At 40.5% G+C, this 20008-nt stretch overlaps 1 protein-coding gene across 3 annotated transcripts in view; it reads right to left on the reverse strand.

Annotated features, from left to right (window-relative positions):
• The window catches only part of fastkd3 (FAST kinase domains 3), a 34601-nt gene that overhangs the window by 405 nt on the left and 14188 nt on the right, over nucleotides 1-20008 (reverse strand). For all 3 annotated transcript variants that reach the window (XM_072253467.1, XM_072253464.1, XM_072253465.1), the window contains 5 exons: nucleotides 17409-18881; nucleotides 13883-13968; nucleotides 12975-13149; nucleotides 6368-6437; nucleotides 85-199 (listed from right to left, as the gene is read on the reverse strand). In XM_072253467.1, coding sequence (XP_072109568.1) covers nucleotides 85-199; nucleotides 6368-6437; nucleotides 12975-13149; nucleotides 13883-13968; nucleotides 17409-18852 — 1890 coding nt within the window. In that variant the 5' untranslated portion in view covers nucleotides 18853-18881. The remainder of the gene's footprint in view (nucleotides 1-84; nucleotides 200-6367; nucleotides 6438-12974; nucleotides 13150-13882; nucleotides 13969-17408; nucleotides 18882-20008) is intronic.

Genomic DNA, 20008 nt, shown 5'->3' on the forward strand with positions numbered 1-20008 from the left:
TCAAACAAATTAAAACTTTTGCCATTATACTTAAAGGGCATAGCTTTAGAAGTTTAAGATGAGGTATCTAACCAGCGTGCATACCTGAACAACATCATAGCCTAGTAGCTGCAGCTGCCTCTGTTTAATAGCTTCTTTTCCAAGGAGATTTTGACTATTTATGGTGAATCTTTTTTGGTCATCAATGCACAGTGCTATTCTGAAAAAGAACCAGTATCCATATTGATTGTTTCAACAACAACATTTGTGATTGCTTTACTTCAAAACTAGCCATTGATGTTGTTCAAATGAAACCAAGATTTCCACAGTACCACAACTGTCTGAGTTAGAGTTACTGCAAAATAGGATGACAAGACTGGAGTCAGGGCTGAGACACATGGAAGCGAGTATAGAGCTGGGTCATAACCTGTTTCATTTATTAAATTTAACAGTTCAATATCTACATCTGCTAGAGGATAGTGCCTTCATGTCCTCAATTGATTTAGGAATAAATTATATGTTGATGGCAAATCTTGCAAATTTTATGTTCTTAATTAATAAACTGCAATATGTGTAATTTTATATCTAAAAGTAATCAGTATTTTAGAAAAATACTGAAAATATGCAAAATACTTAAATATAACTACTGATCCCAATTTAACAATTTCAAGTAACCTACCTTTTCTGTTTGTCAGAACACAACAGTTCTGCTACAAGACCATGTACATTTGCAAGAAAAAAAGTTTGTGAACAGTTTGCAATTACCTGGTTTTCTGCATTAATTACTCAAAATGTGGTCTGATTTGTATCTAAATCACGATAATAGACAAACACAATCTGCCTAAACTAATAACACAAACAACTGTACTTTTCATGTCTTTATTGAACAAATTGTTTAATCATTCAGTGCAGGTTGGAAAAAGTATGTGAACCGTTGTATTTAATTACTGGTAGAACCTCTTTTAGCAGCAGTAACCTACACAAAACACATCCTGTAGCTGCTGATCAGACTTGCACAACAGCGAGGAGGAATTTTAGATCATTCGTCCTTACAGAACTGTTTCAGTTCATCAATATTTCTGGGATACCTTGCATGAACAGCTCTCTTCAGGACATGCCACAGCATCTCAATTGGGTTAAGGGCGGACTCTGACTTGGACATTCTGGAACACAGATATTCTTCTTTTCAAACCATTCTGTTGCTGATTTACTCTTGTCTTTTGGATCATTGTCTTATTGCATAACCAACTTCTATTAAATTTCAGGTGATGGATCATTACCCTGACATTCTCCTGTAAAATGTCTCAATAGAAATTTGAATTCATTGTTCCCTCAGTGATTGCAAGCTGTCCAGGCCCTGAGGCAGCAAAGCAGCACCAAACCATGATGCTCCTTCCACCATGCTTCACAGTTGGGATGAAGTTTTGGTGTTGGTCTAGGCCTGAGTTGACGTAGTAGTAGTTTGGTGTTGGTCTGCAGAGCCCTTTTTCCTGCAAATATAACGCTGTGCATTTCTGCCAAAAAGTTCAACTTTTGTCTCATCTGTCCACAGAACAATGTTCCAGAAGTGTTGTGGAACATTCAGGTGGTCTTCTGTAAACTTGAGACATGCAGCAATGTCTTTTTTTTGAGAGCAGTGGTTTCCTCTGTGGAGTTCTTCAATGAACATCATGCTTGTTCGTTTTTTTTCCAAGAGTGGACACAGGAACAGATTTCAGCAAATTCTAGAGATTCCTGTACATCGTTTGCAGTTACCCTTGTGTTTTTTTCACCTCCTTCAGCATTGCACTTTGTCCTCTTGATGTGATCTTTGCAAGAAGCCCACTCCGAGGGAGAGGAACAACAGTCCTGAATTTCCTCCATTTGTAGACAGTTTCTCTTACTGTGGACTGATGAACACTCAGGTCTTTAAAAATGCTTCTGCAGCCTTTTCCAGCTTAATGCATCTCTACAATTCTTCAAATGTCCTCTGAAAGTTGTTTTGATCAAGGCATGTTGCGCATAAACAGATCTTTCTTGAGAAGAGCAGGCTCTGTCAGTAACCTGACTTTGTGTGTCCTTTTTGTAGGGCAGGGGACATCTGTAATCCACGCCTCCAATCTCATCAACTGGAACATCTGACTCCAAATAGCTTTTGTAGAACCCAGAGGTTCATGTACTTTTTTGAACCTAGACTGATTGTTTAAATGGTGTACTCAGTATTGACAAGACAAAGTACAATTGTTTGTAAGTTATTTGTTTAGGCAGATGGTGTTTGTGTATTATTGTGACTTAGATGAAAATCAGACCCCATTTTATGAGTAATTAATGCAGAAAACCAGGTAACTGCAAAAGGTTCAGAGACTTCTTCCTGCAAATGTACCTCTAAGGATAACTCTCCACAGACACTACCTGATCTGTTGAATATTTTCAGCATTTTCTTTCTGATTTCCAATCATATATTTTTCTAACTGCTGACCATGTCGCCAAGACAACCTTGGTCTGCACTCTATTCCAGATATTCCCTCTCTACAACTCAAATACACTTGAATTTGAACTTTTTCAGCTCAAATGAAGGATTACTGAACTGAAACAAACGATTTATAAATATTAAAGTTAAGGAAAAAGAGTGGATCATTAATTGCCTCAATGTACTTAGAATATAGCTGACCTTAAAGACATTGAATACAGTAGAACTCTAATAACGTAGCATCTGACTGTTTGTAAATCTGGATGATTTTGAATCTTGTGCACACTAAGCCAGAGGGGAGTGTTGCATGTAGCCAAAGCTACTGCTGGGATCCAAAGGGTTTGTGTATTTGCTGCTCAAACTCAAAGTTTGACTGAAAAACTGACAGTCTTACTCTGTGACATATGAAAGTGAAGAAGTGTCTTGTACATAAATTGCAGTAGTATTCAAAAACCCGTAAGATTTAGTAATCTGGTATCAAAGTCCTCAGGGTAACAGATTATCAGAATTTAACAGTAGGCAAACATCACACTTTCACTAGTGGTTGTTAATGATTCTCACGATCTTTCAGAAATCTCAACTAATGCCATCTAGTGCCATAACTTGGTTTTACACTGAACGATTCAGGTTACAGTATTTACATTCTGATCATTCAAGTGGCATTTTAAACCTAACTTTCTGTTTGTACTGTATTCACTATGATTTGATAGAGCTCATTAAAGATGTACAGAAAAACCCAATGTAATTTTGGGCTATAAATTGCTGTAATAGATTTGCTCTTACGCATTTGTCAATGATCCAGGGGCTCCCAACCTGGGGTCGACAGACCCCTTGCTTCACAGTATTGATCCATGGCACAATAAAGGTTGGGAACCCCTACTTTATTTCTAGGGTAGAAACAAAACAAGTGAATTTCCACTTTTCGGGAAGCAGATAACAGAAAAGAACTGCTGTTGGATTGTGGTTAACGCGGAAAGGCAGTATGATAGAAATGAAGGTTGCTCAGGCAATAATGCTTTTAGTGCAGTTACTTTTTATGGAGAAGTAACTGTTAGCTTAGTGATTATAAAAGTGATCCAAAGTCATGTAAACAATTAGAAACATTGCCTTGGAAAGCTGGTGAAAACCAATCTATAATATGCTTTCAAGTTAAAATTAATAAGCTACAACAGTACTGATAACAGAAATCCTTCTTTTGAACTCTGGCATAATGTTACAAAATTAGGGATAGTATCAATTCCAAAGAAGAAGCATACAAATTAGCCAGAGAAAGTGGCTCACCTGAGGACCGGGAGAAATTCAGAGTTCAGCAGAGGAGGACAAAGGGCTTAATTAGGAAGGGGAAAAAAGATTATGAGAGAAAACTGGCAGGGAACATAAAAACTGACTGTAAAAGCTTTTATAGATATGTAAAAAGGAAAAGACTGGTAAAGACAAATGGAGGTCCCCTACAGACAGAAACAGGTGAATTGATTATGGGGAGCAAGGACATGGCAGACCAATTGAATAATTACTTTGGTTCTGTCTTCACTAAGGAGGACATAAATAATCTTCCAGAAATAGTAGGGGACAGAGGGTCCAGTGAGATGGAGGAACTGAGCGAAATACATGTTAGTAGGGAAGTGGTGTTAGGTGAATTGAAGGGATTGAAGGCAGATAAATCCCCAGGGCCAGATGGTCTGCATCCCAGAGTGCTTAAGGAAGTAGCCCAAGAAATAGTGGATGCATTAGTGATAATTTTTCAAAACTCGTTAGATTCTGGACTAGTTCCTGAGGATTGGAGGGTGGCTAATGTAACCCCACTTTTTAAAAAAAGGAGGGAGAGAGAAACCGGGGAATTATAGACCGGTTAGCCTAATGTCGGTGGTGGGGAAACTGCTGGAGTCAGTTATCAAAGATGTGATAACAGCACATTTGGAAAGCGGTGAAATCATCGGACAAAGTCAGCATGGATTTGTGAAAGGAAAATCATGTCTGACGAATCTCATAGAATTTTTTGAGGATGTAACTAGTAGAGTGGATAGGGGAGAACCAGTGGATGTGGTATATTTGGATTTTCAAAAGGCTTTTGACAAGGTCCCACACAGGAGATTAGTGTGCAAACTTAAAGCACATGGTATTGGGGGTAAGGTGTTGATGTGGATGGAGAATTGGTTAGCAGACAGGAAGCAAAGAGTGGGAATAAACGGGACCTTTTCAGAATGGCAGGCGGTGACTAGTGGGGTACCGCAAGGCTCAGTGCTGGGACCCCAGTTGTTTACAATATATATTAATGACTTGGATGAGGGAATTAAATGCAGCATCTCCAAGTTTGCGGATGACACGAAGCTGGGCGGCAGTGTTAGCTGTGAGGAGGATGCTAAGAGGATGCAGAGTGACTTGGATAGGTTGGGTGAGTGGGCAAATTCATGGCAGATGCAATTTAATGTGGATAAATGTGAAGTTATCCACTTTGGTGGCAAAAATAGGAAAACAGATTATTATCTGAATGGTGGCCGATTAGGAAAAGGGGAGGTGCAACGAGACCTGGGTGTCATTATACACCAGTCATTGAAAGTGGGCATGCAGGTACAGCAGGCGGTGAAAAAGGCGAATGGTATGCTGGCATTTATAGCGAGAGGATTCGAGTACAGGAGCAGGGAGGTACTACTGCAGTTGTACAAGGCCTTGGAGAGACCACACCTGGAGTATTGTGTGCAGTTTTGGTCCCCTAATCTGAGGAAAGACATCCTTGCCATAGAGGGAGTACAAAGAAGGTTCACCAGATTGATTCCTGGGATGGCAGGACTTTCATATGAAGAAAGACTGGATGAACTGGGCTTGTACTCGTTGGAATTTAGAAGATTGAGGGGGGATCTGATTGAAACGTATAAAATCCTAAAGGGATTGGACAGGCTAGATGCAGGAAGATTGTTCCCGATGTTGGGGAAGTCCAGAACAAGGGGTCACAGTTTGAGGATAAAGGGGAAGCCTTTTAGGACCGAGATTAGGAAAAACTTCTTCACACAGAGAGTGGTGAATCTGTGGAATTCTCTGCCACAGGAAACAGTTGAGGCCAGTTCATTGGCTATATTTAAGAGGGAGTTAGATATGGCCCTTGTGGCTACGGGGATCAGGGGCTATGGAGGGAAGGCTGGGGCGGGGTTCTGAGTTGGATGATCAGCCATGATCATAATAAATGGCGATGCAGGCTCGAAGGGCCGAATGGCCTGCTCCTGCACCTATTTTCTATGTTTCTATGTTTCTAAAACCAATGTAATCCAAAATCCTACAGACCAGCAAAATTAGACCTTTGCCTACCGAAAAACCTGGATATCCAGTGTATATAAACATATGATATGAATATTTTAGTGACTACTATAGGAATGCAAGAGCTACTCAGTTGCACTTTAACATAAAGGGATAGAATTTCCTTGATTATGGAACTCAGCTGAAGCTGAGAAATCCAAGAGAATGTATAGTGACATTATAATGTGTCTACCAGTGTCCCACAATGCCCACGTTGAAGAATGTCCATTAAAATTTGAGGTTTATGTCAATTCCAGGTTGTCATTAACACAGCATGCATTTTAGTCATGGAAACCCAAACTAGTCACTAAACTTAAAAGACTACTGTATAGGAGAGTAAAAGCTACATGGGTTCGCACCTCTCCTGTCTGTATTAACTGTGGAATGCAAGAGTTGCTCCTTGTATGCAGAAAATAAAATACAAGATAAAGTACATGACCAAAGATTAAGTTAAAGGATTTGATTTATAGCAGTACAATTTACACCCCCTCAACTGGAATAAATTTATAACAAGTCCTTGTATCGCAGTTTTCTGCCATCTGCACTGTTTTTAATGCCACCTCTTTTACTATGCTGCATTCTGATGTCAAAATATTAAAAAAATTCTGACGGCTAATAGCTTCCTAAATTCAAACAAATTAAGATTCTCACCTCCTAAAAACCTCATCATGCCAGGAGGCAGGAAGCACATATCCTTCCTCATCCAGTTTAATCTCAGCATCTTAAAAAAAACAATTGATCAGATTTATTTGAAAACAGTAAAACCACATTCAAACTTAGCTGCTATGTGGATAGTTGGTCAAAACCCAATTCAAGATAATAATGCAGTACAACTGGGCTGCATGTGGACAGAACAGCTGTAGAACAGAGGTTAAACACTTTCCAAAGCAAGGTAAAGATGGGGGAAAGAGTAATAATTGCTTCTGCAAAACTTATTTCTAAATGGAGTGACCGGAACAGCATGCGAAATTAATGAAAAGTTTTAAATAGCTGCAATTTGACTTCCTTAACTTTAGTACTCAAAATGAAGGCAAGCATTCTATTCTTCACCTGTATGGCCATTTTCAGTGAACTATGGAATTTGACCATAAGGTTCTTTGTACTTCAATGCTATTAAGGGATTTAGCGTTAACTGTATACTTCCTCCTTTCATTTGACCTCCCAAAGCGCAACACCTCACACTCGTCTCAATTAAACTCCATCTGCCACTTCTCTATCCATAGCTGTAACTGATCTATATCATACTGTATTCTTTGATAGTCCTTTATATTGTTCACAACTCCACCGATCTTGGTGTCATCCGAAAATCTGCTTATCAACTTCGTCAGCATAGTTTCCTATAGTTCCACCCATGGTGTCATCAATGGTTTCCTTGCCTGACAAATCTGTTGGAATTCTTTGAACAGAAAGGATAGACAAAGATAGTCTATGAATGTTGTTTATTTGGATTTTCAGATGGCCTTTCACAAGATGTAACACAAGTACACTTAAGAAATAAATCAGGAGGGTTAAAACAGGGCACGAGGTTGCTCTAGCAGACAAAGTGAAGGAAAACCCTTAGGGCTTCTACAGATATGCCAAGAGTAAATGGATTGTAAGGAGAAAAATTGGTCCTCTGGAAGATCAGAATGGTAACCTATGCAGGGAGCCAAAATAGATGGGGTAGATCTTAAATGGATTTTTGGCACTTGGGAGATAGACAGAGTTTATAGAAGTGAGGCAAAGCAGTAGCAAGGTTATGGACCATATACAGATTACAGAGAAGGAGGTGTTTGCTATCTCAAGCCAAATTAGGGTGGACAAATCCCCAAGGCCAGACAAGGTGTTCCCTTGGACCCTGTGGGAGGCGTGCAGAAATTGCAGGGGCCCTAGCAGAGATATTTAAATCATCCTTAGCAACAGGTATTCTAGTACGTGTATAGACAGGGATTGATTAGGGATAGTCAGCATGACTTTGTGTGTCGTAGGTTGTGTCTAAACAACCTTACAAAGTTTTTTGAGGAAATTACCAGGAAAGTTGATGAAGGCATGGCAGTGGATGTTGGTCAAGAAGGTTCAGTTGCTTGGCATTCAAGATGAGGTAGTTAATTGGATTATATATTGGCTTTGCGGAAGAAGCCAGAGAAAGGTAGTAGATGATTGCCTCTCCGACTGGAGGCCTGTGGCGAGTGGAGTACTGCGAGGAATAGTGCTGTGTCCGTTGTTTGTCACCTGTATCAATGATATTGATATTAATGTTGTTAACTGGATCAGCAAATTTGCAGATGATACCAAGTAGTGGACAGTAAAGAAGACCATCAAAGCTTTCTGTGGGATCTGGACCAGCTGGAAAAATGGGCTGAAAAATGGTAGATGGAAATTAATGCAGAAAGGTGTGAGGCATTGCACTTTGGGAGAACCAACCAGCCAGCATAGGTCTCACAGTGAGTGGTCGGGCACTGAGGAGTGCAGTAGATCAAAGTAATCTGGGATTACAGGTCAATAATTCATTGAAAGTGGTGTCACAGGTAGATAGAACCATAGAACACTACAGCACAGAAAACAGGCCATTCGGCCCTTCTAGTCTGTGTCGAAACATTATTCCGCTAGTCCCATTGACCTGCATCCAGTCCATAACCCTCCAGACCTCTCCCATCCTTGTATCTATCCAATTTATTCTTAAAATTTAAGAGTGAGCCTGCATTTACCACGTCAGATGGCAGCTTGTTCCACACTCCCACCAGTCTCTGGGTGAAGAAGTTCCTCCAATGTTCCCCCTAAACCTTTCCCCTTTCACCCTAAAGCCAGGTCCTCTCATATTTATCTCTCCTAATCTAAGTGGAAAGAGCCTATTCACATTTACTCTGTCTATACCCCTCATAATTTTGTATATATCCCCTCATTCTTCTACGCTCCAAGGAATAAAGTCCTAACCTGTTCAATCTTTCCCTATAACTCAACTCCTGAAGACCTGGCAACATCCTAGTAAATCTTCTCTGCACTCTTTCAATCTCACTGATATCCCTCCTATGGTTAGGTGACCAGAACTGTACACAATACTCCATATTTGGCCTCACCAATGTCTTATACAACCTCCCTATAACATCCCAACTCCTATACTCAAAACTTTGATTTATGAATGCCAGGATACCAAAAGCCTTCTTTACAACCCTGTCTACCTGTGACACCACTTTCAGGCAATTATGTATCTGAACGCCCAGAATTCTTTGTCCTCCGCACTCCTCAGTGCCCTACCATTTACTGAGTATGTCCTGTCTTGATTTGTCCTTCCAAAATGCAGCACCTCACACTTGTCTGCATTAAATTCCATCTGCCATTTTCTGGCCCATTTTTCCAGTTGGTCCAGATCCCTCTGCAAGCATTGAAAGCCTTACTCGCTGTCCACAACACCTCCAATCTTAGTGTCATCAGCAAACTTGCTGATCCAATTTACCACATTATTATCTAGATCATTGATATAGACAACAAACAACAATGGTCCCAGCACAGATCCTTGAGGCACACCACTCGTCACAAGCCTCCAGTCTGATAAGCAATCATCCACTACCACTCTCTATCTTCTCCCACACAGCCAATTTCGAATCCAGTTTACAACCTCTCGATGGGTACCTAGTGTCTGAACCTTCTGAACTAACCTCCCATGTGGGACCTTGTCAAAGGCCTTACTAAAGTCCATGTAAAGGCAGTTTTGGCATATTAGTCTTCATAGATCAAAGTATTCAATACAGGAGTTGGGATGTTATGTTGAAGTTGTATAAGACTTTGGTGAGGCCCACTTTGGATTATTTTGAGCAACACACATAAAAGTTGCTGGTGAACGCAGCAGGCCAGGCAGCATCTCCAGGAAAAGGTACAGTCGACGTTTCGGGCCGAGACCCTTGGTCAGGAAATTCCAGCATCTGCAGATTTCCTCGTGTTTGTGTTGGAGTATTTTGTGCAGTTCTGGTCACGTACTGACAGAAGAGATAAAAATAAGACTGAAAGAGTACAGAGAAAATTTATGGATATTGGTGGGACTGCAAAACCCAAGTTATAAGGAAAAATTGAATAGGTTAGAACTTTACTCCCTAGAATGTAGAAGATTGAGGGGAAATTTGATAGAGGTGTACAAAATTATGAGGGGTATAGATAAGATAAATGCAAGCAGGCTTTTTCCAGGTGAGACTACAACTAGAAGTCACGCATTAAGGATGAAAGGTGAAATGTTTAAGGGGAACACGAGGGTAAACTTCTGCATTCAGAGGTTGGAGAGAGTGTGGAATAAGCTGCCAGGGCAAGTGATAGATGTGATATTCATTTCAATGTTTAAGAGAAGTTTGGATGGATACATTGATGGGAGGAGTACGGAGGGCCACGGTCCAGTTGCAGGTCAATGGGGCTGGATAGTTTAAAAGGGTTGGCATGGACTAGATGGGTTGAAGGGCCTGTTTCTGTGCTGTAGATTTCTACGACTATGAGACTACTAAACAAAAGAGGAGCCCGTGGTATTGCAGGAAAGATATTCATATGGACAGAAGATTGACTAGTAGGAGCAAAGAGTGACGTATAAAGTGAGCCTTCTTTGGTTGCCTGCTGATGATGGATGACTGGTATTCCCCGGGAGTAAGTATTGGGTCTGCTAATTTTCACGTCACATGTTAGTGATCTGGATGATGAAATTATGGCTTTGTGGCCAAGTTTCTGGATGATATGAGGGTAGGGTTGAGGAAGAAGGGGGTCTGCAGAAGGACTTAGAGAAGGAGAATGGGCAAAGAAGTGGCAGATAGAAAATATTGCAGGGAAGTTACTGGTCATGCACTTTGATAGAATAACAACACAGACTACCTTTTAAATGGGAAGAGAATTATGAAATCAGAGGTGCAAAGGGACTTGAGGGTATTACTGCAGGATTCCCTAAAAGTTAACTGGTAGATTGAGTTAGTAGTAAGGTAGACAAATGCAATGCAGCAACCATTTCCAGAGGTCTAGAATGTAACAAGAAGAACATAATCTTCTGAGGATATAAAAGGTACTGGGCAGACCACATTTGGAGTATTGGGAACAGTTATAGGCCTCATTGTCTAAAGAAAGATGTGCTGGTGTTGGAAAGAATCCAGTGGAGGTTTATGAGAATGGTCCTGGGGATGAAAGGATTACTGTATGAGGAAAATTTGATGGCGATGGGCCCGTATTTGCTGGAGTTTAGAAGGATGACGGAGTACCTCATTGAAGCCTACTGAATACTGAAAGACCTGGTGGAGTATTCGTGGACAGGATATTTCCAGTAGTGGGAAAGTCTAGGACCAGAGAGCACAGTCTCGGGATAAAAACATGGCCCTACAGAACATAAGGAGGAGTTTCTTTAGTCAGAGGATGGTGAATCTGTGAGGGCTATGGAGGCCAAGTCATTGGGATATTTAAAGCGGTTAATAGGTAAGGCTGTCAGAAGTCGTGGGAGGAGGCAGGAGAATGGGATTAAAAAGGAATAATAATCAATCATAATTGAATGGCAGAGCAGATTTGATGGATTGAATGGACTAATTCTGCTCCCAAGTCTTATGGTTTTATTTAATTCATCCAAATCATTGATATCTATCATAAGTAACAGAGGTCCCAACACTGATCTTCATGGAACACCACAGGTCATGGACCTCCAGCCAGAATAACAGCCTACCACCCCTGCTCTATCTTACAAATCCATAGTTCCAAATCCTAACTTGCAATTTACTCTGGATCCCATGCATCATCTTTATCTTCTGAATCAACCTAGCATGAGGGATCCTACCATATGCCTTACTAAAGTCCATCAAGATAATGCCGACTGTCTTATCCTCAAGCTCCTTTACCACTTCAGCAAACTCAAATCAAGTCTGCCCTGCACAAAGCCGAACACTGTCCCTATAAAGCCATGCTTTTCCAAATATGCATAAATCTTATCTCTCAGTATTATCTCCAATAGCTTCTCTACGTTAATGAGACTTCATGTCCTCATTTTATTCTTGAATAAAGTCTCAATATTTGCTACTCTCCATTATTTCACAATCTTGCCTGTTATTTGTGAGAATACAAATACCTTTGTCAAAGCCCCAGCAATCTCCTCACTTTATCTTTTCAATATTCTAGTATATGTGCCATCAGGCTAAGGGAATTTATCCATCTTGAAGATTTTCATAAGACGCATTACCTACTCTATCTCAGAACAACCCAACAGATTATCATGCTCCATCTGCTGTCACTATCCTCCAAATCCTTCTTCTTGGTAAATACTGATGCAAAGTACTCATTTAATAACAGAACATGCTGATCCTGAACTCGGATCCCTTCTCTTTAACCAATTTCCACACGTCAGACATAGACTTGTCCAACAGGAGCAGCTCCCAATCAACACCCCTTAGCTCTTGTCATAACTTACTCTCCCCCAATTTAGTACTTTCCTGCAAGATCCCATTTTATCCTTATTCATAACCATTTTAAAACATCATGTGTGTGGTCAGTATTCTCAAAATGTTCACCCACTTTTCAGATCTGTCACTTGACTTTGCTCATTTTCCAAAACTAGCACCACAGGTTCTCTCCTCTAGTTGTACTCTCCACCTGCTCTTTCAACAACTCTTCTTATATGCACTGATGAAGTCCTGCCCCATCTCTATGCCTCTTGTATTAAGTAAGTTCCAATTGGGTGGTTAAAGCTCCCTCCTCCCCCCCCCCCGCCCCCCCCATGACAACCTTGCTGTTTCTGCACCTTTCCATAATTTGCCTAGATATCTGTTTCTTCACCTGTCAATGGTTACTGTGGGGTCTATAGTATAATCCCATCTGTGTAATTGTATTTTTAAAAAAAATTAGAACACCATCTAAATTGCCTCTGTGAATGAGCCCTCCTGTAAAGTACTGTTGTGATATTCTCATTTATTAGTAGCGCAGTCCCTCTATCTCTTTTAACATCCACTCTATCAGATATAAAGCAATGAAAACAAGGAACGTTGAGCTGCGAATCCTGTCTCTCTAGAAACTACGTTTCTGTAATGACAACAACATCATAATTCTATGTACTGATCCAGACTCCACATTCACCCTTTTTGTACTTGTTCATAACAAATATTCAACATTTAAAAAAAAATCTGATACACCATTTAGACTTAAATGAAAAGCAACTTTCCCCAAATTTGTACCGGGATATATGTTACATGTTCTGGAGGCACTGAAGCAAAATCCTACAGATCCCATGCTTTTTAGCGTGCATATAATTTCCAAAAGATTTGACATATACTTGCAGTACCTAATATATAGCCGTAGGGTGTCAGCACCCGAGAGGCAAAGTAATTCCTCGCTCCTAGAAGATCTGTCAGAGCATTCTTAACTTTGCCATAGAGAGATTCATCTACTAAGCTTTCAAGTGAACGTCCTGGTGTGAAAAATGATTTTACCCGATACTTGGGAGGAAGACTGGGACCCTGTTGAGAAACAGCAATAGTTTATTTGTATATCCAAAGTGCCATTACACAACTGTTAGGTTATTGCAATAAAGAACAATCCCATTGCCACAAGCTAAAAACTTTTAGACCACAATTTTATCAGTATATATAATTAGTTCTTATAAGATTTGTACTAACAGCACATAATGTTATAAAATGGTACACTGTGAAAACCCCAAAATGTTACAGAATATATACGTCCATTAAAAACTACCGCTCTGTAAGTGCTTTGGGCAGCATTCATCGATCTTTGTGTTGCAGCACAAGGGAAAGAGCAAAAACTGTTGAATTTTAAGCTGAGATTTTTAGCTTCTATGCTAGCTACCAAAGATTTTCCATTCCTCATTTTCACCATCCCTTCTGATCCGTAATGAACACTCATGAATTCTGACACTGATATGACTTTGAACTCTTCTTCCTCTGCACCTATTTCTTGGTCCAGCAGATTCAGATCTACTTTTCCAACCTCTTCCAGTACATGTTTGACTGCATTCATGTTGCTGCATGAACTCATGCAGAACTTCTCACTTCTGTTGTTTCTACCTTGTTCTTACCTACACATGGTCCCTCTTGGACTCTTCCCTCTCTTGATTCTTGCATATCTCAGGTGATAAGCTAGCCCACAAATTATGCTTTCTTTACCCTACCACCCAGAGTATTAACTTTACATGTATAAGAAAAATAACAGATATTTAACGAAAACGTTAGATACCTCATACATTCGGCACTCTAGTTTCATCGTCATGAACAGCTGGGTTAGCTGGGCAAGAACAAACTTGTCTAGTCCATTTCCTTGGGCTTTAGTGAAAATAGAAAGCAGTAAAATTAAAATTATCAAGCCAAATGAAAAATATCATTAATAACAGTACTGTTTTTATAAAGTCAAACTGTCCTAAAATCAAATGTCAATGGCCAGCAAAGAGAAGTTCACCAGGATGTTGTTTGGATTGTTGAGTACCAGCTAGAAGGAGGGGTTTTCTAATAAAAGTTCAAAGTAAATTTTATTATCAAAGTACTTATATACCAGCGGTCCCCACTCACCGGGCCGCAAAGCATGCGCTACCGGGCCGTGAGGAAACGATATGATTTGGCGATATGAGTCAGCTGCACCCTTCCTCATTCCCTTTCACGCACTGTTGAGCTTGAACGCACGCGAGGTCATTATCCGCACATCATCCATTTCAGCGCAGGAAGGAGATCAACTCCTCGAGCTGGCGAATGACGGCGGGATGAAAAGTATGTTTGACATAACATCTCTGCCGGCATTCCGGATCAAAGTCAAGGCTGAATATCCTGAGATAGCCATGAAAGCACTGAAAACGTTGTTTCCAACATATTTCTGCGAAGCGGAGTTTTCTGCAATGAATGCAACGAAAACTAAATTGCGGAATAGACTGGACATAAGGGACCCCCTTCGAGTATCGCTGTCTCCCATCACCCCTCGATAGGACTGTCCTGTTGCAGGGAAACAAGCCCAGGTATCCCACTGATTCAGCGATATTGGTGTGTTGCAATGATTTTATATGTTCATACGGGGAAAATATGCGCTGTGTGTTTAATATCCAAACGTTACTTAAAATGTTATGATGCTATTGATGTACTTATATAACCATATAACAATTACAGCACGGAAACAGGCCACCTCTGCCCTTCTAGTCCGTGCCGAATGCTACTCTCACCTAGTCCCACCGACCTGCACTCAGCCCATAACCCTCCATTCCTTTCCTGTCCATGTACCTATCTAATTTTTCTTTAAATGATAATATCGAACCTGTTTCTGCCACTTTTACTGGAAGTTCGTTCAACACTTACTTCAAGCTCCCCTGTCCTCACTTGATAATTGACTTGTCACTGTATTCATGCGAGGAAAATATGCTCTGTGTGTTTCATATTAAATTCGTTAGATAAACCCTTTTAGAAACGAAACAGAGTGTATTAGCCACTTATCACCGCTATTCCGGTCATGATTAACACCCCTCTCCCCCCGAACAGAATTGCCAAAATCGATTTGTGGGGGGGGGGGGGGGGGAATCGGCAGGCGCACGCATGTGCACTGGTGCCCGTGCAAGGCTTCATGGTCATTGTAGTCTTTCTCGGGGTAAACACAACATATTTGACTGCTACGTTGGCAATCCTCCTCCCCGCCCCCCGGTCGGCTGGTCCACAAGAATATTGTCAATATTAAACCGGTCCGCAGTGCCAACAAGGTTGGGGACCCCTGGTATATACCACCCCGAGATTCATTTTCCTGTGGGCATCCTCAGCAAACCTATAGAACAGTAACTATAAGAGGATCAATGAAAGATCAACCAGAGTGCAAAAGACAACAAGCTGTGCAAATACTAATATCAATAAATAGTAATAAAAAATGAGAACATGAGACAGTGCATAAAGAGTCCTTAAGGTGAGGTCATTGGTTGTAGGAACATTTCCACGACGGGGCAAGTGAGTGTAGGTGACAGTGGCTGAGACAGCAAAAGTTTGAAGGATCTACAAGGCAACTTTTTTTAAAAATCAGAGTGGTAAGTGCCTGGAACACACTGCCAGGAGAGATGCTGGAAGCAGATACAACAGCAACATTTAAAAGGTATTTAGCCAGGCTCACGAACATGCAGGGGATGGGGGATCTCCTGAATCAATAGTAGGTAGATGGGATTATATTAAACTTGCATCATTGTCAGCACAAGGACAGGCCCTTCTGCCCACGATGCTTGTGCTAACAATGGCCTGTTCTTGTGCTGTACTCTTCTATGTTCAAGTTGTTAGCTGGAGAGGGTGAAGAAAATTTGAAGTTTCCTGCCTCCTTCCTACAGGTGAGTTTGTGGCCTTACTCATAACAGATCGTTTATCCACTTCTTCGTCCATCAACCCTCCCTACCCTCGAGGCAACTTGAAACTAGTTAGTTTTCCCTCTCTTCCCATTCTTATTAAAGGTATTGGATCTTCCTTCCCTGGGTGTTTCCTGTATTTTGTGTTCTTATTCATGGAAATAAAAAAAAGTTAAACTAGGAGTATCTGCGCAGGAAGATGACTCTCAGGGTTGTATTTGGTACTTTAACAAACAAGTTTACTTTGAACTTTGGAAAGGTGGGATTTATGTCTGGTGCCAGTGGAAGTGGCTGAGGTAAATGAGGAATTTGCATTTGTGTTTACCAAGGAAAAGGATGTTGACAGAGATCAGTGAGAGGCATGTTGATATTCAGAAGGAGGAGGTGTTGAAACACTTGAATAACATTACTTTGATATCAGTTTCCTAAATTTTGGACATACTTCCTCTTTTTCTTTTTCACTAAGCTTACAAAATCTCTTGTCATCCAAGGTCACAAATCTTACCATCCTGATCTTTCATCTTCAGAGGATGATGCTGCTCATGGATTTTAACCAGCTGTGGGTTTACTCAATAACTAGTGTTCCAAATCTACTCTCTTTAGTTCCTGATGAATACTGTTGTAATTAGCCCTCCTGAAGTTTAGCATCTCTTCCCCCTTCCCTCCACCACCCTCTCCCCCTCCCGTCAAGTCTTATTCATATCCGTAACCATCTTAAATCATATTATCACTACTCCCAAAATGATTTTCCACTGAAACTTCAAACATCTATTCAGGCTCATTTCTCAATACAAGGTCTAATATATTCACTCATTTTCTAGCCCCATATCCTCCCAGTACCTTCCCCTCTCCTCAACCACCTTCCACAAAAGCACTACTATCTGCTGGAATATTGTTTCAAGTCTGTCTCTTGCTGAAATGTCCAGCAATTAAATACATTCCTAAAGAACAAAGCAAAGTTGCATTATACCAAAACAAATTTTTCAATTTTTCCAGTTTACCACAATTTTCAGAATTACTCTCCCTTCCAAATTAAGTAGCACATGCATTTTAGTAATATGACTTTGTCATAGCAAGATCACTCAATCCTTTGGGTAGGGTAGGGAGAGTGGAATCAATAGCAGGAGAAACCCAAGTCATAAAATCCACTAGATTGCAGAAAAAATCCACACCAAGTACTTTTTCAATGGTAGTAGTAACCGCAAAGTACAACTGTGCATCTTAATCAGGATTGGGACAAACTTACAAGCCTTCCAAAAAATCTCCAATAATTTAATGATCAAAATGTTACTTTACATTTATAATCTGAAATAGTTCATATTCCACAGAGGCATAAATTAATAAAAGAGCACTTCGAACCAGAAAGGTAAGCAAGATTGGAGAAGTTTGTAACTACACAAATAGACTCACCTTCTAGCAGCTGCAGAAAGTAGGGACTAAAAACCTTGGATACAAAGTTCACAGGAAATCGTCCTACTAGTATACAGGAATGAAGCAGATCCAGCAGAGTACGAGGCTGAAATTGGGAAAACCGGTCCCTTAATAGGCTTTCAATCTTTCGAAACAACTGACCTGCATTTGGAGGCAAATAATTTAACCGGCCAAATGGTACTATTTGTAAGGCAATTTCTTTGGTTGTAAAGTTGTCTGAATTGTAAACAAAACTCTCAGCAACTGCATCAAATATGGGTGGTGAAAGGATGCGTAGCTGGTTGCAATATTGCATTACTTTACTGATTGCTTCAGGCTGCATGACAAAGGCTTTTTTGGGGATATTGCGTTCCAGGGCATCAATAAAAAAACGGTCACTGAGTCCAAAGCACATTAGAGCGTTCAGTACTGGTACGAGCTCCTGGTCTGAGAAATGAGGAACGTGTCGCACTGAATGCTTACAGAGACTAATTACCAAAGGAATTGCCTGGGTTTGCTTGAGAACAACCATTGCATTGAGTATGTCACTTTTGGCTTTATGACTCAGCCTTGAAGCTAAATGAAGTAAACAGGAATTCATTTTGTTTAGCAGCTCTTGGTAATTTCCTCCTTCTCCCACACCAGCCGCCAGCAGGTTATAAACCATTATGAATTCTTCAGGTGTCCAGATATCCATTTTCACTCCTTGAATTTGCTCCATTATTTGCTTAAGTATTTCAGATCTCGGGCCCTCCAATTCCAGAAAGGCCTTGCCCAGCAAACACAAGTCCTTAATGAGCATCTGACCTTTGTCAAGCCTCTCCCGGCTTTCAGACAACAATCTCATCATGAGGGTGCTCTGTGGGTCCACGTACAATTGGACACAAGCACACAGTGCAGTAGCCAGTGCTCGAATGCTCAGCCTCTCTGACTCTTGGTCGAACTGGAAGCACAATGCCTTGACTGTTTCATTCTCCAGCAGTACTGCAGGGTTTCTCAGCCCACTGTCATCTTTTTCAACCTGTGATATTCTAAGCAAGGCTGAAGCAGCCATTTTGTCTGTAATGCACTTCGATGATTTCAGCAGTTTAAAAATCTGTTTGGCAGTTTTACTATCGTTCAATGTTTTTAAAAACTCCTCTTCGAAAGAGGACTGCTCCTGTTCGCTGCTCATTTCAATGCTGCCCCCTGCATCTCCATGGAGACACACTGTCCCTGGAGTGGAACCAGGCTGATCTCTGACTGCACTGTGGTATCCTTTATGAGGGATACATTGATGGTATATCTTCAGATATCCTTTTGATAAAATCTGGCCATATTGTGGATACAAAACTTTGTTGAAGTTTTTGCAAGGGTAAAATTTCCATTTCACAATTTGTAAGATGTTGCAAGTATGAAATTTAGATGAAACGTAATTAAAGAGTCTTAATAAATCCAACGCCATAGCAACTTGAGGAATTTTATTTCAGTGTCCTGTAAAAAAGAAGGGGAAAATGTGATTTAGGAAGAGCCTAAGGTTTTTACTCACTTGTACTGCAGTAATAATTTTCAGCTATTTTTAAGAAAATCAAAAACATGAGTACAAAAAGCACCTTCTAAATATTCCATACAATTTGTTCAATGATTCTAATTAAATAATTTTCCACAGAACCTTTATCACCAAAAATTACAATGCTAGTTGTACAATTGATGTTGATGAATACAGAATGAATAAGCTGGCCAGCTACTGCTTATACACAACAATGTGCTAGAGGAACTCAGCAGATCAAGCATCTGTGGGAAGAAAGAAATTGTTAATGTTTTGGGTTGAAATTCTACATCAGGAGTGAGAGTGAAGAGACAAGATGGCCAGCAGAGAGAGGGGAAGAAAAGATTCTGAGGTGATTGGGGGACTGAGGAGGGGTATAAGACGATGGGCAGGTTGTGCCAGGTAGGGGAGGTGAGTGGGGTGGAGATGGAAATCTGCGACAGGTGAATGATAGATGGATGCAGACAGATAGAGGAAAAAAATACATGGAGCAAGGTGAGGGGAGGTTTTAATAGAACTGAGTGTGACTTCATGCTGGTGTTTGGAGCGTGACACCATTCCCTCCCTTGCAGCTTGGTGCCACATTTAGTGTCAAGTTTCTACAAGTTTCATTCATGGCATTGATTTCACCAGTCTTCAGTGGCAAAAGAAATATCCCCAAAAATCCAAAAGCTTCAGATGCTGAAAATCTGTAATAAAAATCAGAGAATACTAGAAACACTCAGCAGGTGTGGAAAGAGAAACATAGTTAACATTTCAGGGGGAAAAACAACCACACCTTCTCTAGTCTTTCCACATAACTATAATCCTGGCACTATTCTGCACATTAAAAGGCCTTATCATTCTTTCTGTGATCTGGTACTGAAAACTGAACACAACATTCCAGTCAGCATCTAATTCCATCAGTTTTCAATCAGAGTACAGTAAGAGTAGTACCTTTATTTAAAAGAAGGCAGCATGGATAAACGAGGTAATTAAGAGTGGTATGGAAATCAATGGGAATAAGTTCTAAGGGACGGGAATAAGTTCTAAGGGACGGGAATAAGTTCTAAGGGACAGGAATAATCTGTAT

Source organism: Mobula birostris, chromosome 3 (assembly GCF_030028105.1).
Source record: "Mobula birostris isolate sMobBir1 chromosome 3, sMobBir1.hap1, whole genome shotgun sequence".
Classification (NCBI taxonomy): domain Eukaryota; kingdom Metazoa; phylum Chordata; class Chondrichthyes; order Myliobatiformes; family Myliobatidae; genus Mobula; species Mobula birostris.